Below are 25,060 nucleotides of genomic sequence, written 5' to 3' on the forward strand. Positions count from 1 at the left end.
TCTATGAACACACTGGGATAAAAGACAAGCAGACTTCCTAGGTATTAACGTGAATGCTGCAATGAATACACAGAGGACAAGAGCCGTTATATGATTCCCTCCTCATGCAATAGGAGAGCAATTTACTTAATTGCTTGTGCTTAAGGGTAATGTCATCTTGTATGGCTTACATTTTATACTGATGGGAGAATACTAAGTTACTAATGGCACAAGTCAATAAAAAAATTCATAGGCCATGAACAAACATGTTAGAAAAAGACCAGAACTGGCAAGCGATAGGGTTAATTCATGCAGTTTCATGTTTCAGATACTTGATTCCTGTAGAGAGATGACTGACCCAATACCTTACGTAGAACCTATCAGTAGCACAGGAGCAGCTAAGTTAAAGTATTATCTTGAATATTTTTAATCCCAAGACCCTCTTAGAGAAAGCAGCCATCTAGCTCAGTGTCAGTGAAATGTTTGTTTGAGGATGTTTGATGCATATTAAAATCAAACTGCTGGGACCTCCCTGGTGGTCCAGTGGTAAAGAATCCACCCTACAATGCAGGGGACTCGGGTTCCATCCCTGGTCAGGAAACTAAGATCCCACATGCCGTGGGGCAACTAAGCCCGTGCACCACAACTACTGAGCTTGCGAGCCTCAACTAGAGAGCCTGCGTGCTGCAAACTACAGAGCCCACAAGCTCTGGAACCCACGCGCCACAACTAGAGAAGAGAAAACTGGCACGCCACAACTAGAGAGAAGCTCAGGCACATCAACGAAAGATCCTGCGTGCCACAACTAAGACCTGACACAGCCCAAAATAAATAAAAATAAATTAATTAATTTTAAAAAATCAAATCAAAGTACTTTGGGTTTTTAGTCTTTAAATGTGTATTTCTTTAGCATTAGTGCAGACGAAGGACATTGTATTGGATACAATATTATCAACAGTTCACGATCGAGGAGATAAATCACGGTGTTATCTACATTATACAGCAAAGGCAATTAATGTTTCAAATCAAATTCTTTATGAATTAAAGTTAGGGCAAGAGCTGGGTTACAGCAGTGAAGGTAACAGTCTAGCCTTTTCTTTTTTCCCTTGACTCGTCTCCAAGGAAAGGCAAATGATAAACCCTAAGTATGGAGTAAAGAGTTGGCTGAGGATACTGGCATATGCCTTTTCCAGTTGTGACAGAAGAAATCAGTGACTTAAAAAAAAAAGCATTTAAAGCAGCAATCCCACTACTGGGCATAAACTCTGAGAAAACCATAATTCAAAAAGACTCACGTACCAAAATGTTCACTGCAGCTCTATTTACAATAGCCAGGACATGGAAGCAACCTAAGTTTCCATCGACAGAATAATGGATAAAGAAGATGTGGCACATATATACAATGGAATATTACTCAGCCATAAAAAGAAACGAAATTGAGCTATCTGTAATGAGGTGGATAGACCCAGAGTCTGTCATACAGAGTGAAGTAAGTCAGAAAGAGAAAGACAAATACCGTATGCTAACACATATATATGGAATTTAAGAAATAAAAAAAAATGTCATGAAGAACCTAGGGGTAAGACAGGAATAAACACACAGACTTAGAGAATGGACTTGAGGACACGGGGAGGGGGAAGGGTAAGCTGTGACAAAGTGAGAGGGAGGCATGGACATATATACACTACCAAACATGAAATAGATAGCTAGTGGGAAGCAGCCGCATAGCACAGGGAGATCAGCTCGGTGCTTTGTGACCACCTAGAGGGGTGGGATAGGGAGGGTGGGAGGGAGGGAGACGCAAGAGGGAAGACATATGTGTACGTATAACTGATTCACTTTGTTATAAAGCAGAAACTAACACACCATTGTAAAGCAATTAAACTCCAATAAGGATGTAAAATAAATAAATAAATAAAAATAAAAGTAAAAAATAAAGCATTTAAAGCAATAGTAAAAGAAATGCCAATGGTTTGCAGCAATTGGTGAAGTTCTTGAAAGCCTTGAATCAGTCAGAACAATTTGGAAAACTAGAATTTCGAAAATGGAGTAAGCCAGATGATAGAACATAGAAACAGCATCGAAACTGTACTTAATTGTGGCTAGGTATCTAAATACCTTTTTTGAATTTTATTTTATTTTTTTAAAGACCAGCTGTAGTGGGTCACTAGGGCTGCTGTAACAAAGTAACACAAACTGGGTGGCTCCAAACCACAGAACTTTAACCTCTTAGAGTTCTGGAGTCCACAAATCTGAAATCAAGATCTCTCTCCCAAATTTCTAGGGTAAGACCCTTCTTCCCTGCCTCTTCTAGGTTCTGGCAGCCCCAGGCATTCTGTGACTTGTGCCTCCGCCTTCACAGGGCCATCTCCTTGTGTCTACATTCTCCCCTCTGTGTGTTGGTCTGTGCCTAAATTTCCCTCCTATTACAAGGACAACAGTCATATTGGATTAGGGCCCATCCTATTCCAGTATGACATCATCATAACTTCACTACATATATCTGCAACAACCCTTTCCAAATAAGGTCACATTCTGAGGTGCTAGTGTAAAGGACACTCTTCTGTATCTCCTTTACAGTCAATACTATACGCACACTCGGAACACATCACATTTCTGACACCAGATGTGTGTGTTTTCCACACCAAGCAATTCTCCAACACCAGGTGGGGGGGTCCCAAAAGTCAATTCAATTCTGACACTATCTGCCTGGAGTTAGCATCAGATCCATAAGGTAAGGGCTCAGCCCCCTGAGACTGGCCCCTCTTCAGACACCAACTGCAAGTCTCAGATCGTCACTTGTACTTCCGACCAACCACTTATAAACTGAAGTTCCCATGGCACTCTCCTTGGGTTCAGTAATTTGCTAGAATGGCTCACAGAACTCAGGGTAACATTTATTTACTTTATGATACTTTATGTATCATAAAGGATACATATAAACAGAGCTTCTATCCCAGTGGAGGTGGAGTGTGTCACCCACCTCGCAGGTAGATATGTTCACCAACCCAGAAGCGCTCTGTGATGAAAAGTACTTTACTTTTGGGATTTTTATGGAAGCTTCAGCACATAGGCCTGATCGATCATAATTCAGTGCTCAGCCCCTCCCTCCTTCCTGAAGCATGGAGGGGCTGGGCACTGAATTTATGATCCATGGGGAGTGCTGAAGGTTCCAAGTTTCTAATCACGGCTTGGTCTTTCTGGTGACCATCCTGAAACTATCCAGGAGCCCACAGCGTCACTTCATTAGGACAAAAAGACATTTCATCACGCAGGAAATTCCAGGGGTTTTAGGAGGTCTGTGCCAGGATCCAGGGGCAGAGGCTAATAATCCTATTATTACTAGCCTCTATCACAATCCTATCACAACTAGGCCTTAGGATTTGAACTTTTCTTTTGAGGAAACATAATTCAAGTCCTAACACCATCCTTTCAAGTTGCACACAACCCTAACACATTAATAGACCCCATGTATATACATATATACATTGAAGAAGAAATATTGGTGGTGGTTTTGTTTTTAATTTTTTTTGACCTGGCCATGTGGCTTGCAGGATTTTAGTTCCCCGACCAGGGATTGAACCCGGGCCATGGCAGTGAAAGTGCCAAGTCTCAACCACTGGACCACCAGAGAACTCCCAAGAAATACCTTAAAATAAATATAGCTGAATTGACCATTATATCGTTTTGTCCATAAGGAGAAAACCCAGACTCTACTATGATGTACCACTGACGTCTTAGCCAAAATGAACGAAGCTAAACCCTGTGTCAAAGAAAACAGGCCTGCAAGGGAAACTGGCCTTGTGACGATGGATTCACGGACATGTGGCCAGGTGCGAGGCCTGCTGTTAGTCTGTGTGGTTCACAACACTGCATTCCTTCTTAACAGTTCTCCTCAAGGTGTCCATTTTCCCTTGAAATCTGTAATTCTTCCTCACATAGAACCATCGCAAACGAGGAGACAGAATGAAACAAGAGAAAGTATTTGTGTTTTGGGGACTCACAGATCTAGGCTTGGATGTAAGTTCCACCACTCGCTAGCTCAGTGGCCCTGGACAAGTTAATATCTTTACAAATCCTTAGTTTATGCACCTGTAAAAGGGCAATGCTTACCACTGACATCCAGTGTCACTGCAAGGATGAACTGGGATGAAGCACCTGGCCTGATACATGAAAGGCATTTAGCAAATGTGACTTCGTTCAACTTCATAATATATCATGTTGAAAGTAAACAGTTGTATAAGAACACTTTCCCTTCTGTGGAATACTAATGATAAAAGTATCGTGCAAAATAACAATTAATATAAACACAGCAAACATCGATTTTAATTAAAATTATAGTTTACGGGTTGAAGTAAATATGCTCACTTTCTGGTAATTACTATAATAAAATTAGACCATTACAGAATTGCAAGCCCCGATTCACTCACAGAACAGACATTACTGGAGTAACAGATATGTGCCTGATGTTTCTTTAGGGACAATATGTCAGAGACAGATGTAAAAAGCATGAGGAAAGGGTCACAACTTACCCCACCGACTTTCTCAAAGTGAGATCCATCTTTCTTAAAATCTGTGAGGGCCCCATTGAAATACCAGGTAAACATGATGTCTAATAGGGGGTCGTGTTGCACCTGGCAGGGCAAAATGACACTTTCGCCCACTGAGACATCCATGTTGGATGGTGCCAAAGTTATTCTTGTTGGTTCTATTGGGGAAATAATAAAGTTTTAAGTAAAATTTCAGCATTTTTATTTTGATGAAAGCAGTTTTCAACAGGCAGACTGTTAATCTAACATAGTATGTATGTGTGTGTAGACATACATATGTGTCTATATACATACATATACCTCTGTATCATGAAAAGTCTTCAAGATGAAAAGAGACATTTTGATGCCGACCCATAACATATTTCACTGGATACACAAATTCTTGTTAAATGAATTAGGGTATCTACATTTATGGGATATTGAAGTTTAAAAATTGAAGTCACCTGTAAACAAGGGTTATAATACTACTACAAAATCAATTTCATTTTAGCTTTATTGCTTCATGAAATATACCAGTAGAAATAGAAACCACTGTATTTTCAATGACTGGAAAATGTATTACTACCAAAATTTAAATAGACTCAAACTTTTGAAAGACTACAAAAATGTTTAGAATAGGTAGGATACTAAGTTAAAATGTTAACTAATTTGTTTTTTCCCAAATGCAAATGTCCTTTCTATCATCACCATAGTTCCATAGTTGGGAATTAAGCTTCCCTTGACTCCACTTTTCCAGCACTGCTCCCCATTTCTTTGCTCCATGTTGTAGCAAAAGTCTTCAAAGAGGCATTGATTATGTTTTCTACAACAACAGTCTTCCTCCTACCCAAACCTGTGCAACCTCAAGCCTTTCCCATCTCAGTTATTTTGACTGTTATTCTTCCTGTTGTTCACCAAACACTCTGCAGGCATCCTTCTCTTTCTTTCTCTCAGACCTCACAGTCAGTTTGCCAGCAACGCCTACTGACTACATGCAGAATACATGCAGAATCAAATCCCTTCCCATCAACTGCTCCGCTGCCACCCTCATCTGGGTCATTATCGCTCCCGCCTGGATTACTGCAATGTCTCCTGACGTTGCTCCCACTTCTACCCTTGACTCCCCACAGTCTGTTCTCAACAGAGCAGCTAGAGTAACCGTTAAAAATATATTTCCCATCATTTCATTCCTCTGCTCAAAACTGTGCACTAACCTCGACTTTTCATGCCAACTAAAAGCTGACGTCCTAACAAAGTCTACAAAACCTCTACACGATTGTCCCCAAGAAATCTACTGAACTCCATCTCCATGAAATCTTTGTTCACATCTCTCCTTCTCTGATCACTTGGGTTCATGCTCCAGCTTACTTCTCCCAAACACTCCTCTGTATTTTACAATCGTTTGCAATTTCTTTCCTTCTAAGAATTTCTTTGCCTTATATTCCTACCACTTATTTTCTTTCTACCTTTGGTAGAAGGTAAGCTTCACGTGGGCAGCATTCTTTGTCAGTTTGTTACTGAATAACCCAAGCACCTGGCACATGGTAGATACTCAATGCTTTTCTTCAATGAATAAATGAACAAACACATCCACAATTCTAAGTGACTCTTTTTGATAGCAAGGGTTATTCCACGGACTCAAACATCTCCAGAAAATATCAAAGATAATGGAAAAGGAAAAAGTGTACCCAAAAGATTTGACATACTAGAATAGCACGAAATAAAAGCAGACCAGCCACATATGCTACTTATAATTCTACTGCCAATTTTGACAGCATGGTAACTCATGTGTCCCTGGTACACACCGTGGTGTATAAAGAAATATTAAGGATTGTTCCCTTGACTTTCACTTGTTAGAGAAAACACAAGTGCAAACGTAAGGTCGACCTTCGTAGTGCACTGCATATTGTGAGAAACATTTTTCTTTGATCTTAATAACATACCACACAGTGTATCTCCACGTAAAGCAATCTTTCAGAAATGCACCTACCTGTAACAACCAAGTGTGTTGTGCCATTTGCTTTCCCAAACTGGTTTTCTGCTATGCACGTATAAATTCCAGCATCAGCTTTAGTCACATTGGCAATTTTGAGTCCTCCATCTTTTAAAAAAGAAATTCTAAATATACAAATGAGACAAATAAATGTATACTAGTCACTTTTTTTCAAAATAAATAGAGTTTTTGTTAACAGAAGTATTGTCTTAAGCTACTATATTTAAGGCAACATAAACCAGCCCTTAGCCTCCTTGGGTCTAAAGAAAATTAAGAGAAAATTTATACACACATGCACACAGCAGACTAAAAACGAAGCTTTACCAATTTGAACATTTCTTGATATTTTTACACAGTTTTACTTAACAGCATGACTTAACATTACATATGGTTTTAGGGATGGCTTTATCAATTAAGTGTGAAACGTTTTCCAAAGATATGTGGTGAGGTAGATTACTCATGGGTTAGCCTTATCAATTTGGAGAAAATAAGAAGTAGACATGACACTATTTTCCATAAATCTGAAACAGTTTGTGAGAAATGAGAAACTCCCTGGTGTTTCATTATGAACTTCAGAGAGTCAGATCTAACCTAGTATAAATCCATATTTTGCAAAAGAACATCTGCATGGTCACCCATGAACTACTGCAAAAATGTGGGCAACGTAAATGAACACATCTGAGTTTCTGAGCATACGCTTAAAGTACTTAAAGCTTTTGGTCTAACTAGTTAACTAAGGAAACAGAAATGAACTTTACATGAGCTAGACGCTATGAGGGTCTCTGAGATCACAGTGTGAGCAAGACAGGAAGTCCCCACCTAAGAAGAACTACAATCCTGCAGCCTGTGGAACAAAAACCAAATTCACAGAAACACAGAAAAGATGAAAAGGCAGAGGGCTATGTACCAGATGAAGGAACAAGATAAAACACCAGAAAAACAACTAAATGAAGTGGAGATAGGCAACCTTCCAGAAAAAGAATTCAGAATAATGAGAGTGAAGATGATCCAGGACCTCAGAAAACGAATGGAGGCAAAGATTGAGAAGATGCAAGAAATGTTAAACAAAGATCTAGAAGAATTAAAGAACAAACAAACAGAGATGAACAATACAATAACTGAAATGAAAACTACACTAGAAGGAATCAATAGCAGAATAACTGAGGCAGAAGAACAGATAAGTGACCTGGAAGACAGAATGGTGGAATTCACTGCTGCAGAACAGACTAAAGAAAAAAGAATGAAAAGAAATGAAGACAGCCTAAGAGACCTCTGGGACAACATTAAATGCAACAACATTCACATTATAGGGGTCCCAGACGGAGAAGAGAGAAAGGACCCGAGAAAATATTTGAAGAGATTATAGTCGAAAACTTCCCTAACATGGGAAAAGAAATAGCCACCCAAGTCCAGGAAGCACAGAGAGTCCCATACAGGATAAACCCAAGGAGAAACAAGACAAGACACACAGTAACCAAACTGGCAAAAATTAAGAACAAAGAAAAATTATTGAAAGCAGCAAGGGAAAAACGACAAATAACATACAAGGGAACTCCCGTAAGGTTAACAGCTGATTTCTCAGCAGAAACTCTACAAGACAGAAGGGAGTGGCATGATATACTTACAGTGATGAAAGGGAAGAACCTACAACCAAGATTACTCTACCCGGCAAGAATCTCATTCAGACTTGATGGAGAAATCAAAAGCTTTACACACAAGCAAAAGCTAAGAGAATTTAGCACCACCAAACCAGCTCTACAATAAAGGCTAAAGGAACTTCTCTAAGTGGGAAACACAAGAGAAGAAAAGGATTTACAAAAACAAACCCAAAACAATTAAGAAAATGGTCATAGGAACATACATATCGATAATTACCTTAAACGTGAATGGATTAAATGCTCCAACCAAAAGACACAAGCTTGCTGAATGGATACAAAAACAAGACCCATATATATGCTGTCTACAACAGACCCACTTCAGACCTAGGGACACATACAAACTGAAAGTGACGGGATGGAAAAAGATATTCCATGCAAATGGAAATCAAAAGAGCTGGAGTAGCAATACTCATGTCAGATAAAATAGACTTTAAAATAAAGAATGTTACAAGAGACAAGGAAGGACACTACATAATGATCAAAGGATCAATTCAAGAAGAAGATATAACAATTATAAATATATATGCACCCAACAAAGGAGCACCTCAATACATAAGGCAACTGCTAACAGCTATAAAAGAGGAAATCGAAGGTAACACAATAATAGTGGGGGACTTTAACACCTCACTTACACCAATGGACAGATCATCCAAACAGAAAATTAATAAGGAAACACAAGCTTTAAATGATACAATAAACCAGAGAGATATAATTGATATTTATAGGACATTCCATCCAAAAACAGCAGATTACGTGGTCTTCTCAAGTGCGCACGGAACATTCTCCAGGATAGTTCACATCTTGGGTCACAAATCAAGCCTCAGTAAATTTAAGAAAACTGAAATCATATCAAACATCTTTTCTGACCACAATGCTATGAGATTAGAAGTCAATTACAGGGGAAAAAAATGTAAAAAACACAAACACGTGGAGGCTAAACAATACATTACTAAATAACCAAGAGATCACTAAAAAAATCAAAGAGGAAGTCAAAAAATACCTAGATACAAATGACAATGAAAACACAATGATCCAAAATCTATGGGATGCAGCAAAAGCAGTTCTAAGAGGGAAGTTTATAGCTATACATCCTACCTCAAGAAATGAGAAAAATCTCAAATAGACAATCTACCCTTACATCTAAAGGAACTAGAGAAAGAAGAACAAACAAAACCCAAAGTTAGCAGAAGGAAAGAAATCATAAAGATCAGAGCTGAAATAAATGAAATGGAAACAAAGAAAACAATAGTAAAGATCAATAAAATTAAAAGCTGGTTCTCTGAGAAGATAAACAAAATTGATAAACCAGTAGCCAGACTCACAAAGAAAAGAGAGAGAGGACTCAAATCAATAAAATTAGACATGAAAAAGGAGAAGTTACAACAGACACCACAGAAATACAAAGCATCCTAAGGGACTACTACAAGCAACTCTATGCTAATAAAATGGACAACCTGGAAGAAATGGACAAATTCTTAGAAAGGTATAACCTTCCAAGACTGAACCAGGAAGAAGAAGAAAATATGAACAGACCAATCACAAGTAATGAAATTGAAACTGTGATTAAAGATCTTCCAACAAACAAAAGTCCAGGACAAGATGGCTTCACAGGTGAATTCTATCAAACATTTAGAGAAGAGCTAACACCAATCCTCCTCAAACTCTTCCAAAAAATTGCAGAGGAAGGAACACTCCCAAACTCATTCTATGAGGCCACCATCACCCTCATACCAAAACCAGAGAAAGATACTACAAAAAAAGAAAATTACAGACCAATATCACTGATGAACATAGATGCAAAAATCCTCACCAAATACTAGCAAACAGAATCCAACAACACATTAAAAGGATCATACACCATGATCAAGTGGGATTTATCCCTGGGATGCAAGGATTCTTCAATATATGCAAATCAATCAATGTGATACACCATATGAACAAACTGAAGAATAAAAACCATATAATCATCTAAATAGGTACAGAAAAAGCTTTTGACAAAATTCAACACCCATTTATGATAAAGACTCTCCAGAAAGTGGGCATAGAGGGAAACTACCTCAATATAATAAAGGCCATATATGACAAACCCACAGCAAACATCATTTTCAGTGGTGAAAAACTGAAAGCATTTCCTCTAAGATCAGAAGCAAGACAAGGATGTCTACTCTTGTCACTATTATTCAACACAGTTTTGGAAGTCCTAGCCACGCAATCAGAGAAGAAAAAGAAATAAAAGGAATCCAAATTGGAAAAGAACAAGTAAAACTGTCACTGTTTACAGTGAGAATTGTAAAGATGCCACCAGAAAACTACTAGAGCTAATCAATGAATTTGGTAAAGTTGCAGGATACAAATCTCTTGCATTCCTATACACTAATGAAGAAAAATCTAAAAGAGAAATTAGGCAAACATTCCCATTTACCATTGCAACAAAAAGAATAAAATACCTAGGAATAAACCTACCTAAGGAGACAAAAGACCTGTATGCAGAAGACTGTAAGACACTGATGAAAGAAATTAAAGATGATACCAACAGGGCTTCCCTGGTGGCGCAGTGGTTGAGAGTCCACCTGCCGATGCAGGGGACGCGTGTTCATGCCCCGGTCTGGGAAAATCCCACATGGCGCAGAGCGGCTGGGCCCATGAGCCACGGCCGCAGAGCCTGTGCATCCGGAGCCAGCCTGTGCTCCACAATGGGAGAGGCCACAGCAGTGAGAAGCCCGCGTACCACAAAAAAAAAGATGATACCAACAGATGGAGTGATATACCATGTTCTTGGATTGGAAGAATCAACATTGTGAAAATGACTATATTACCCAAAGCAATCTACAGATTCAATGCAATCCCTATCAAATTACCAATGGCATTTTTTACAGAACTAGAACAAAAAATCTTAAAATTTGTATGGAGACACAAAAGACCCCGAATAGCCAAAGCAGTCTTGAGGGAAAAAAACGGAGCTGATGGAATCAGTCTCCCTGACTTCAGACCACACTACAAAGCTACAGTGATCAAGACAATATGGTACTGGCACAAAAAAAGAAATATAGATCAATGGAACAAGATAGAAAGCACAGAGATAAACCCAAGCACCTATGGCCAACTAATCTATGACAAAGGAGACAAGGATATACAGTGGAGAAACGACAGTCTCTTCAATAAGTGGTGCTGAGAAAACTGGACAGCTACATGTAAAAGAATGAAATTAGAACACTCCCTGACACCATACACAAAAATAAACTCAAAATGGAGTAGAGAGCTAAATTTAATACTGGACACTTAAAACTCTTAGAGGAAAACATAGGAAGAACACTCTTTGACATGAATCACAGCAAGATCTTTTTTGATCCACCTCCTAGAGTAATGGAAATAAAAACAAAAATTAAAAAATGGGACCTAATGAAACTTCAAAGCTTTTGCACAGCAAAGGAAACCATAAACAAGACGAAAAGACAGCCCTCAGAATGGGAGAAAATATTTGCAAACGAATCAACAAAGGATTAATCTCCAAAATATATAAACAGCTCATGCAGCTCAATATTAAAAAAACAAACAACCCAATCCAAAAACGGGCAGAAGACATTTGTAAATGTAAATAGACATTTCTCCAAAGAAGACAGACAGATGGCCAGGAAGCACATGAAAAGCTGCTCAACTAATTATTAGAGAAATGCAAATCAAAACTACAGCGAGGTGTCACCTCACACCAGTTCAACTAATTATTAGAGAAATACAAATCAAAACTACAGTGAGGTGTCACCTCACACCAGTTAGAATGGGCGTCACCAGAAAATCTACAAACAACAAATGCTGGAGAGGGTGTGGGGGAAAGGGAACCCTCTTGCACTGTTGGTGGGAATGTAAATTGATACAGCCACTATGGAGAACAGTATGGAGGTTCCTTAAAATACGAAAAATAGAATTACCATATGACCCAGCAATCCCACTACTGGGCATATACCCAGGGAAAACTATAATTCAAAAAGACACATGCACCCCAATGTTCACCGCAGCACTATTTACAATAGCCAGGTCATGAAAGCAACCTACATGCCCATCGACAGACGAATGGATAAAGGAGATGTGGTCCATATATACAGTGGAATATTACTCAGCCACAAAAAGGAACGAAATTGGGTCATTTGTGGAGACGTGGATGGATCTAGAGAGTGTCATACAGAGTGAAGTAAGTCAGAAAGAGAAAAATAAATATCGTATATTAACGCATATATGTGGAACTTAGAAAAACGGTACTAATGAACCAGTTTGCAGGGCAGAAATTGAGGCACAGATGTAGAGAACAAACGTATGGACACCAAGCGGGGAAAGGGGGGGGGCAGGGTGGTGGTGGGATGAATTGGGAGATTGGGGTTGATATGTATGTACTAATATGTATAAAATAGATAACTAATAGGAACCTGCTGTATAAAAAAATAAATAAAATAAAATTCAAAAAAAAAAGTCCCCTCCTTCATGGAAAGAACAGTCTAGTGAGTGGCACAGACAGCAGATGATGAAATAGGTAAATGTGATAAGTTCAGATTTTTGAGAAGTATTCAGAAGTGGTGATACCATAAAAGCAATAGCTCTAGGGAGTGTTCCCATGAGAGAGTGCTTCAGAAAAGCCTCTTAGAAAAGGTGCCATTTGAACTGAGAAAGAAGAATGAGAAAGAGTTGACCTGTCATTAGTCTGATTCATGAATCTTTACTGCTCATCTGGTCTACCCAGAATTATTCTTCTTTTCTCTGAATCCCTATATTCTTTACTATCCATACCATGCATTTAATACTTAGAATGCCTTTTATCTTTTATGGTTCACAGCTTTGATACTTGAGTTTAGTATCTATCCAAATGGATGGTAAACTTCTTAGAAGGTCTGCAACTCCAGCGTCAGCATGGCATGGTATGTGTAAACCGTCAATAAATGCCTCCCAATTCTGGGTGATACAGTAGAGCGGACAGGAAAGATGCTGAGGACATGAGACTAGAGTTGGAGGATCTTAACTCAATCTCTAAATATTACCCCATTGGTTGTAAGATTTTTAGATGTGTGCCAAAAATGTGATTATTAGGACAAGTTTATGTATTAAAAATACACAAGATACGGATTTTATGTTTTATGTATATATATGTGTGTTTTCATAGCTTGTGATTCACTTTTGCTTGCATTCTGGTTATATTTTCTTGGGTGAGAAAGTTGTAGGGGAATTGGAGGTGGTGCATAGGGACCTGTTTATGATCCTGGGTAGAGCTTTCCATGAATGTTAGTTGCTCATGTGATTTTTTTAACATATCAAGATACATTTCAAATACAAGGGTTTGAGAGCAATGGCCTGGACAGCTAATTAGGGAACACATAGCACTATATTTCAATTTGAGGAACTACACTGAAGGGTTAAAAATTCCAAGAACTTTCCTAAGAAGCTTTAAAAAAGGTGCTATGTCTGATTTCCTTCATGAAATCCTGGCCACTATGTTGGGTGTGAAGTGTAATCTGATCACTTTTTGCAAAGAGACGATCAAAAAAAAATTTCTTTATATCTTGTCATAGAGCAGAGATTTTCTTAAACAGTGTGCAATAATAACTGAAAGAGGAAAGTCTGCAGGGAGGTACACATGAATGAAAGCTTTGGAAATGAAGACTCTTTTGAGAAACATGGGGAGTAAGCTAAGGAAATAGAAATCTGATCACTAACCCTGCCTTACTCCCTCCTGCCCAACCCAGGCTTAGACCCCTTTCCCTAGCATCCCACTGCCTGAAGGACGAAGACCACATCCTAAGCCATACCCTCCCATCAGGACCCCGCCCCTCTAACTACATAAGGCCTCGTGAATTCTACCCTTTGCTCTTCTCCAGTGTCACAAGCCTTCTTTTAATTGCTTTTATGCTCTTCTTGTCTTGGGGCCTTTATAAAACCTGTTCCTTATGTCTGATAAATGTATACTCAACCTTCAGATTTTGGTCACTTCCCTGAAGCCATGCGTTGGATTACGTCTTCCTGTACTGATTATTAATCATCTGTGCTTTTGTCATAGCATTTGGCAACTGGCCAAGTATATATCTGTGTGCTTATTTGACTAATATTTTTCTCCTCCTGTAAGCTCAGAGACAGTAAGGTCTCTTGAAGCAGGGAGAGTGAATAGTGTCTGGATTACTCACCACTGCATTCCTAGAGCCTTGAACTATTCCTGGCACAGCGAAGATGGCCAAAAATAATGCCTGTTGAATGAATAAGTGACTGTATGCCTTTAAAGAGTCACTGTAGAAGAGATGGGATTAGTGATGGCAGGTTGCAAGGCACTGAGAACTTTACAAATTACAAGGAAGTAAATTCAGAAAGTGTGCAGACTTTTACTCACACATAAATTTATATACATATGCACATACGTATACATGTTCTCTCTATAAATGTCTGTGTGTGTATATATATACACACACATCTATACATATGTGCATAAACATATATGTGGAACAAAGAAAGATGAAGCAGTAGAGGGCTGGATGAAGAGAACTGAACAACTCCTAGGATAAGAGGACTGAAAATGCACTTGTACTATTAAGGAAGATATCAATAAAGGGCAAGGGACTGAAAATAAGGGAAGCACAGGGGAAACGAGGGAGGGAGGAAAGAGAATGAGAGAGAAAACTTGTTGAGAAAAGTCTCAGACGTGGAAGGAATGAGTATAAACAAAGGCAATGCTCCTGACCCATTCTGACTGCTAATCCTACTTGTCAAATTTTTGGCCAAGACCCCCAAAGAACATAGTCCTCGATCCACAGCACTGCTCAGTAAGTTTTACCTACCGTTGCTTTAAAAAGAAAGTGCAGATTTGCTAGAGATTTTCCCATGTAAAGAAAGCAAGCTGATATCAGAAAGATGGTTATCAGAAGGTCTTGAAGACATTCAAATGGTGAGGCAACCTTATCTGTTCTGAGATAGAGGGTGGAAATAGAATTGAAAGCTCCAGGAGGCTGGGTGATCAACCACTTCCGAGATTAGTAAGCAATAAAACAAAGTAATGATGTCTCTTGTTGACTGAACAAATATTCAACTTAAGCTTAGAGCTTCTGATTTGGGTACCACAGAGCAGAGACGGGCAATTTCAGGTATCTTCCCAAGCTATGAACTTGTGTTAACAGTCAACCTTTCACTACAAATATAGAACTATTAGCAATGATGGAAGAACTAGAAATCCTTTAGTGTAGGAGGTTTAATAACTCTAAATGAGCAGGCCTAGCCTCATGACTACAATGAGATAAGAAACAGTTTCAAAAGCAAGGCTAACACCTCGGGAGTCACACACAGAGTCCAAAACAAACATACTGACTCTCAAAGAACGAAAACTCTGTACATTGTAAAATTTTGAGCTAATTGGATATTTTCCTCCTCAATTGGTTCTTCCAGGAAGTTCTAAGAGGCCCACAGGGCATTTCACACAACATAAAAATAAACAATATTGAGTAAATGGATGGAGTAATTGCTTCTCAACAGAAAACCTTCAATAACCCATGCTTCCCTACAGAGATCTGAAGTGAAAATTTTATACCACTTCACTATAAATGAAATTGCTTTCTGAGCTTTCTGGGAACACGTTTTTCTGCAAATGGGTAGAGCTGAAAATGTAGATAACCATGAGTAACTCTAGTCTTGGCACAAAAAGTTAAATGAAGATTTATGAGATTAATATTCAGAAATGTGGCACTCCAGGTTGCTTTGAAACATGTGCAATTTTAATCACTGTGGCATTTTAACTCCTCGATCAGTTTTATAATACACCTTTTTATGTACCCTTTCATTGGTTTTCTCCTTTTGTAGGAAAAGAGGTTATTTCACTTAACTTCACGCAGCCTGTGGTTAGTCTGGGATAAGTAAACTTAATTGCTCTAAGCTGGTCTAATGGTCCATGCTGTAGTTCAGTGATGGAATTGAATGTATGACTGTTAAGAAACACTGTTTGCTCTGAAAGTAGACTGTTGTCTAGGCAACGCTGACCTATACTGTATGATGACATTTAAGCACCCATAATAAGACACCGTGTTTTAGAATGAGAAAGGTATGCAGTATTATGCACGCAAGGCAGGATTTCTGAAAACATTCTTTTCCCCCTGCCTATTTTCTGAATATTACAGTACTTTATTCAACTTGAATTTTAACAAACACACTGCAACTCTACATTTTCTCAGGAAGCTCATCTCAGTGGAGATGAGATCACATGAGACTGTAATGATTAAACTGTTCTATAGAAAATAACAAGGCTATTTTGGACTTCACTTTGTTAGTACATATTGTAAGAGACGGATGTTTAAAATTAGCTACAAGAGAAAAAGTACTCACAATGCATATATGACAGGATAAATAATGACAGTTAAGAAAATCACATATAAGTTGATGAAAACGCATGAGAAAATAAACGCCAGAGACAAAGAGCATATAGTGTATATTTTCCTTTACAACCGATCTCATTTCCATATGCTTGGTAAATAACGTCTCCCCCTTGAGTCCAAAGATAACCTACAAATAGTATTTAGGAAAATAATATTAGCATTTTCATTCTTTTAGTTATACCATGTTGAGCTTTCATCTTATGAATTAAACAGTGTCAGTTTAGTGATTTATTGGTTAGAAAGTCTCCAAGGAAAAGACAGGCAGAGTAGAGAAGATTCAGCAGTTAATTATCCTTTCTTTGAGTAAGCACCAGGCTAATAATATGCAGCTGTGTTACTTTGTTGCTACACATGTTACACAGAACAGGCACCTGAAGTCCTAGAGAAACAGGGTGTGGCTCCACGCTGTAGCCAAGATAAATATACATTTTTCACATTAATTAATACTTCCTCATATTTATAAGAAGAGAACCAACAATAAAGGAACATTTTCATTACACGTATAAAACCTTTCCAAATGTACATCTATCGTAACAAATATATTTGGAGCTAAATATATTAAGACAGAGACTCAACAGTTTTTTTCCTCCTAAAATGGACTCACACTATAGAACACAATGCCTCTAAAATAAGATTTCCAGCTTGAATGATTAAATAAAACTATTCATCTAAGTAATTCGTGAGGCCCAGGCAACAGTCCATTTGAAACATTTAAATCCTCATACAACAGAGGATCTGCAAAAATTATAAATGCTCAGATGAGTTAGTAAAACAAACAAACATGACAAATCAACAGTTCTCTGATGGCTCATGTATTCAAAGATAAACTCGTAAAGAATACTAAATAAGATTCAAAGGGGCCTCATACTCGACACTATTCTTCTTTGCCTGAGAGATTCATAAGTCAAAGCAATGCAAATCAAGACGTCAGCTGTAATACACAGAAAGCTGACGCAAAACTGCTTAAGTGAGCAGCTATGGTTTCCTGACACTTCATTCCAGAATTAGGCAGGCCTAAGCTTCCTGGCACATGCAGACGAGCACAGGCCCTCCCTGTAAGGGCAAGCTCCCTTCCTGTATGGTAAACAGAACAGCAGAATACATTCATTCTCTACAGGCAGGCAGACACCAAAGAGAAAGAAGGAAGACGTCTGAGCTACAATGTCAAGGTCTTCCACCCAATTTCAGGAGTCAGACACTTTCTCTGGGGAAGGGTTGAAGAGAGACACAAGTGTTACCCAAATGGGTGTCCTTCCCCCTAGAGACTAGCAGTCCTGGAATGGAGCTCACCTCCAACAATAATGCTAGAAGCAAGATACCTTGTACGCAAAAGGGAAATTTCATTGATTCAAGGGATGTAGAAGGTGCTGGATACTTTTTGGCTGCCCAGAATCTATTCCCCTTTCCTTGGGAACCAACACAGATCTTCCTTTGGAGAATTCTCTTCCACTACTGTATGCGGTCTTAGTAGGAACCAGTCATGGGCCCCATCCTATCCTAGCCAAGGGGGAAATACCGGACACAGGGCAACATTTCCCAAACTTTACTATGCACCATTCGCCTGGAGGACTCAGTCCTTCAAATACCCACTGCTGGGCCCACCACCAGATAAGGTGTGGGACAGGGCCCTGGAACTTACATTTCTAATAAGTTCCCAGGTGATTCTGGTGCTGCCGATATGAGGACCACACTTTGAAAAACAGTCATCTAGGCTACGTCCTTTGGGCTCTCCCTCTGCAGACTTTGATTTGAGACACAAGGATGAAAATAATGATTAGTTTATTCATTCCAGCACTTGCCCTGACAAGATGGGGCAATCCAGGATTCCTGGAGCCAACTAGTTCCTGTCCATTCCTAAGTCAGTTTCTACAGCTAATCTAACAATTTTGTTCAATATTCTTGTATTATTCTTAGCTAGAGTGCCCAAATCCCTAAAAAATACAAGTTACTAATAGTTGGTGACACACACATAGTATTTGTTCAATAAATATTTGTTGTCTTAATGAATATGAAGGGTTCTGAGACAATTTTCTATACAATTTTCTAATTTTCTACAAGGTTCTATCACAAATCAAGAATGGCCCCCCCCAAACACATACCCTGATGTTGAGCTCTTGCAAGATGAAATGGTTTTAGCCCCACTATTTCAATTCCAAGGTCATCCTCTTTTATAGATGTCCATCAATATTTAACTGACTCATTTACAACCTTATGCAGTGTTTCTAACCTTTCTGGGACACAAAGTTCTTTGAATATTTGAAAAATCTGAGGACTCTCTCGGCAGAACAGATAAACACATATACAACCATAACAATAACAAAAGATCTGATACGATCCAGGATGAATTGTCTAAGCTTCTGTGGACATCAGGTTAGCGACTCCTGCTAGCAATTCAACTCATCCAATGACACAGGAGTGCACTGGAATCTCTTTGTCTTGGATGCTTTAGTGTGAATCTTTTAAGATGTGCTTTATTGAGATTTTCTATTTATATGACTGTGTACATTTGATGACTGGCTCCTTAAAAATTATCTTGCACAGAAAGAGAGAGGGAATATTGCATAGCTCAAGACGGCAGAGTCTTAGCTCAGACGTGTATCCACACACTGGAGTGGGTCCCAAGGTTTTCTGAGAAAAATCTCAGCCCCAATAATCTGAACTTTGTTGTCCCTCTTCCATGCAGAGTTTAATCGCCATCATCTATTCAGACACAGGGTCTGGTGATCCATCACACCTCTAATAAGATGATATAAGCTTTAATACTAGTTCAGTTGACTCTTTAAGCATTTGACTCTGTATTTTCACAGCAGCACCTTCTCTTTACCTCAGATTCTCGACGCTGAAAATAACCTTGAAATAATTTCTATTTACATGCTTATTAAACCATACATGTGAGAAATAATATTCATGTAAGATTAGCTGAAAAACAGTGTCTATCTATTCCTCAAGCGTCTTAAGTCTTAAAACTCAAAGTTACCCTTGGATTATGACAAAGAAAAAAATTAAAATTCATATTTCATTTTAAGGACATTAACTCATATATTACTCAATGTTCTCTCCATCACAATCCATGGCATTTGGACATATCCATTTGCATACTTTTGCCTAGGAAGAGTTGCATATCTCCTTATCAAATGGCTTCATTCAATCTTACAGACAGTGTGGATTGTGTTATTAGCAGTATTTTTCTCTGCTCATTTGTTAAAAGTGTTGAGCCAAAATTGTGGATCTCAACAAAGCGAATGGATCTGTTGGCATAGGTTTGGTACACTAACGTCGGATATTCACTCTACAAGTATTTACTGAACATGTACTATGGACCATGCTCTGCAATAAGCAAAAAGGATTTACTGGTAAGAATTTATTCTGTCCTAATAAAACTTACATTCTAGGAAATTTGAACTCTGGCATATTTTTTGTCTTCAATGTTCATTTTGTGTGTACTCTAATAAACTGTCCTCAAGTTCTTTTTGGAATGAGGCATGATGTTAGTAAATGAAATAAACCAGAAGACATAAAGGTATTAAAATGAGTAGTCATAAGAAAATAATATATAATAAACTAAGTAAGGTATAAGGTGTTTCAAGAGCCTAAACTAGAAAAACATATAATTTATATCAAGCCTTAAAAACTACGATTTTCCCATTTATGTAAATCAATAAATACTGCAGAAAATTAAGTGCCTAATACAATCTTTAAGTTAAAGGTATTTCCTTCTTTAGCATTTGATTGTAACAGGTTAGAAAATAATTTTTTCCCAAAACAAGACAGATTTTATATATTCAGTCCCAATTACAGAGGTTTTTTTCAGAATTGCAAGACTCTCAAAAAACGCTCTCGTGCGCCAACAAAAACTGCTCTAGCAATGACATCTACATTAAGACAGGATTATAAAATACCACAGATAATATCAGGAAGTGGAAAACACGTGCAAGTACAAAATGGTTTTTTTTTTAATTTGTTAGGTAGTAAGAAATGTAACTCAGTGTACCAATTCATTAGAACTTACAGAACAGATCATAAATTATGAATAACTCCTTTACAGTATAACTATGTGGGAGGCATCAAGCATCACCAACAACAACCCGCGTGTTTATTCCTTTTTCACAGAAGTGCAATTGCACCTCACCTAATCATTCATTCAACCATTCTTCCATCCATTCCCCCCTATTTCTATTAAGGGCTTCAGGGAGGGGGAAGAATAAACTAAAATATAGCACTTTTCATATTTGAATAGGAAGCCTCAAGTAGAAATCTATAAAAAAATCAATTTTATACATTTCTAAGAAATTGCTGTAATAAATTAAATGAGAAAATTATAGGTACTTTTAAGACATGGGAAGCGATCCAAAAAAGAATAAAATTCACTTCAACAAATATTTGTTGAGTACTTATGACACTCTAAGTGTTTTGAAAAACACATGTATGAGTAAGAACTAGCCCCGATCCTTTAGAGACTTTCAATCGAATGGCGCGGGGGGGGGCACCACAACTATCAAGAAAATTGGATGCTCTGGTATGAAATTTTGTATCTGAGGTACAAATTCATCAAGCGCTACCTCAAAACACACAATATCCTTTTCTCCATTTCCTCCACTGTTACCCTAAATCAAGCCTCCAGTACATCTTACCCTGACAACTCCAAGTTGCCTCCTAACCAGATTCATTGCTTTCCCCCTTTCTCTCCTCAACCCACTCTCCACACTACAGCCAGAGTTACCTTTTTTAACCAGAGTACGTCACACTCTGTGTTAAAATCACCAATGACTTCTTATTCCATTTAAAATAAAATCCAGCAGTTTTATCACTGTCTTCAAAGGCCCCATTTCTGGATTCTGCCTGTCTCTGGGACCTCATATTTCATCATTCTCCCTTTCTATGCAGGATTCTTCAGTCACACTGGCTTTGCTCCTGATTCTCAAATGAGTCAATTTCATTCCCATCTCCAGACCTTTGTTCTGTTGGGACCTCTTCCTGCGAGGCACATCTTCCAATTCTTGGCATGACCCATTGCTTCTTACTATTTAGTTCTCTGTCCAGAAGTTACTTCCTTAAGGAGGGCTTTCTTGAAATACCCTATATGGTTATATACTTTTTGCCCTTAATGGCTAAAGAAATTATCTTCTTAACTTATTCGTATGCTGTCTCTCCCTTCTGCAAGTTCCACAAGGAAGGGACCATATCTGTCCTGTTCACTGTGGTTTTCTCCAAGCCTGGAACAAGGCATGCCGGGTGGGTATGCCAGATTGTATTTCCCAAAGGTGGCCACAGTAAGATTTCCCATCCCAAATGCTCTCCTAGAATCTTGCTACAGTACTCTCCCATCAAGAGGTGGAGTCAAATCCCCCTCCTCCTGAACCTGGTCAGCTCAGTGGTTCACTGGTAACCAATGAAATGCAAGGAAAGTAAGGTTTTGTGTCTTCTGAGACTAGCCTATTCAACTTCCACCTTGCTTGCTTGAATATTCGCTCCTGAAGACTTTAGCTGCCATATAAGCATTTCAACTCCCCGTGAGGCCACCATGTTTTGAGGGAACCCAAACTAGCCCACGTGGAGAGACCACATGGAGAGGCTATGGGCCTGCCAGAGAGAAAGCAGTGCACGGCCAGCCCCCAGCAGCTCCAGCTCCAGCACAAGCCTGACTGCAACCACGTGAGACACTCCGAACAAACACTGCCGAGCCAAGCCTTTCCCCAATTCCTGACCCATGGAAACGGCGAGCGATAATAAAGCGATTGCTGTTTTACACCGTTAAATTTTAGGGTGATTTATTATGCAGCAATAGTTAGTGGGAACAGTAGGTGCTGAATAAATATTTGATGAGTAAATGAATGTTGAAATGAATAAACATGTATGGAACAGTGACCAAGTCTACAAAGATAGAGAAGGTGAGAATCCAGGTGAGATGGCCTTCTGCACAAACGGCCACAATACACTGTGTTAAATGACACAGTTGGGCCTAAAGAAACCACAAGGGTAAAGCAGAAGAAAGTGCAGTTAACCTCACCTATTGGGCTTGGGAAAGGCTTCTCATGGTGAGTAACATTAAGCTGGGCCTTGAGTGATAAGCAGGGGTTTGCAAGAAAGACAAGAAAAGACATTCCAGCCAGAGTAAATCACAGGAGGATAAATGCAGAGTGCAATGAGAATTCTGTTTTGTCCTCCTTTCTTTTTAAGAATTACTCAGAAGGCAATGGTAGGCACTCTTGATAATGTTAAAGGAGTCAATATTCTTATTTTGAGAGAAGTCTCCTGCTTTTTCCTGTCTTAAACATTATTACGAGAAAAAGTGCAATGGTAGTAGGTTATGATATGACAGGGGTCCTCAATAAAATATTTTTTCTTTGAATTTTCAGTGAAAGCAGAGATATAGAACATTGACTGAGCCGTAGGAAAATGCATGTGGGATTTGGCGGCTTGAGTGAGAAATTCTATATGACCAAATGGATGTGGTACAGAGAGACACACCCAGTAAATAAAACATCCATGCCGAGCACGGTTATGAATTCATGTACCCGGTTCTAACACAGAACTGGCTGGAAGTAGATTCCAATGCCTAGCATTGGAATTCACTAACCTGCTTTCCCCTACCAAAATCATAGAACTGACAAAATATTTTTAAAGGGGCCCTAACTTTTATAATCCATAAAAATCAAATTTAAAATATGGATTTAAGAACCACATGGTCATCTGCAAAATTTAGTTGATATAATTTTAGAAACCATTTCACAGCTGCAAATTCTTTAATAACATTTGGGTAGAATTTATTCATGGTTAAATAATGTAAAACTAATCTCGTTTTTGTAAAAAAGAAAGGTCTTTACTCACCTTTCTTTTAACCCAGTCTTGTTACTCTTAACGTATCTGAGAAACACGATGAAAAAAAAAAAATTAAAAACTGTAGATTTGGGGATTAGTAGCTGCAAACTATTATATATAGAATGCATAAAGAACAAGGTGCTACTGTATAGCACAGGGAACTATATTCAATATCCTGGGATAAATCATAATGGAAAAGAATATGAAAAAGATTGTATATTTTTTCTATAACAATCACTTTGCTGTACAGTAGAAATTATTACATCGTAAATCAACTATACTTCAATAAAATAAATTAAAAAAAACTGTATCGGGCTTCCCTGGTGGTGCAGTGGTTGAGAGTCTGCCTGCCGATGCAGGGGACACGGGTTCGTGCTGCGGTCCAGGAAGATCCCACGTGCTGCGGAGCGGCTGGGCCCGTGAGCCATGGCCGCTGAGCCTGCACGTCCGGAGCCTGTGCTCCGCAACGGGAGAGGCCACAACAGTGAGAGGCCCGCGTACCGCAAAAAAAAAAAAGAAACTGTATCAACAGTAGCAGGTCCCTTTTTTGAGAGCCTATGTAGAAGCCACCAGAGAAGATGCTTCATATACTTTATTATTTTTACCATTGCAACTTGAGTCTCCTGAGAAAAAGAAGGAATGAATGTGAGAGAAATGGGGCAGGGCAGAGTTGGAAGTAACGTGTCCTTTTCTCTGCCTGTCAGGGGAGATCAGGTTTTTTTAGCCAACCTCTTGCTCAGAGTTGGCTATGCCACCAAGCAAATGCCACCTAACAGACCAACTAACCCTGCAAAGTAAGAATTTCTGGCCCTGTTGCACAAAGTAAGGAAACCAAGGCTCGGGGGTTAAGTAACCTGCCTAATATCACACAGGTGGTATGATTTGACCCACGTCTTTCCGACTTCGACGCTCTGCTCTTACCAAGTACTAAAATTAAATCAAGAAGCAAATAAAACTTACACTTAACTTCATCTGACACGGTGAATAATGTGCAGAGTGATTAGTATACTGCATGTCAATCACGCATAAATAATGCATGTAAGTAATGATACAAATATGCAGAAAATTTAGCTGCCTGTGGTTAAGAGGAGAAGACCTGTAGGTCTCTGTTGGTGGCTGGAGAATGGGGAATGGAGGAGAGAAAGTGACTATGATCCCTTCCCACGAGTCCCATTTCAAACCCTTCCCATGAGTTGCATTCCAAACCCAAAGTCTTGGGTTGCATTAACTCCTCTCTTGATTATCTTCACTCTCAAATACTAGCTGAATCTTCTCATAGGGTGTGGGAGTTATGGGGCAAATGCACCGTTTCCTCTTCTCTTTCCAGCTGGAAGCATGAGAGAAATGGAAATATGGGTTGGGAAACAGAGAGACAGAAGGAGACTGTTCTCTATTCTCTGAGACTCTTGCATAGTTACCCAGGCATCTCAATCTCGCCTTCAAAAAAAATTATCTTCCTTCGATGTTCACCTCCTCTGAAGGAGAGAGATGGTTCTCGATCTGGGAAGGAACTCAGCTTAGGCTTTCTTATTTACCTGATCACATGTGAACTTTACCTTGGACACAATCGCAATACATAACCGGTTTCACCTCCTGTCTATGCAATCATTTTGTTCAAATGGTGTTTTCCCTACTTTTTTGCTTTCCTTGGTTTCACAGATCCTTCAGAATAGAGCTCCATCACTTCCTTCGAGA

The 25,060-nt window shown here is 38.9% G+C and overlaps 1 protein-coding gene across 1 annotated transcript in view; it reads right to left on the reverse strand.

The window, feature by feature from the left end:
- The window catches only part of CNTN3 (contactin 3), a gene marked incomplete at both ends in the record, with an annotated part of 237,636 nt that overhangs the window by 56,806 nt on the left and 155,770 nt on the right, over positions 1–25,060 (reverse strand). Inside the window, 2 exons of the mRNA XM_082663614.1 lie at positions 4,512–4,687; positions 6,499–6,626. Of these exons, the coding sequence (XP_082519740.1) occupies positions 4,512–4,687; positions 6,499–6,626 (304 nt within the window). The remainder of the gene's footprint in view (positions 1–4,511; positions 4,688–6,498; positions 6,627–25,060) is intronic.

Source organism: Grampus griseus, assembly GCF_964374135.1.
Source record: "Grampus griseus genome assembly, chromosome: 10".
NCBI lineage: Eukaryota > Metazoa > Chordata > Mammalia > Artiodactyla > Delphinidae > Grampus > Grampus griseus.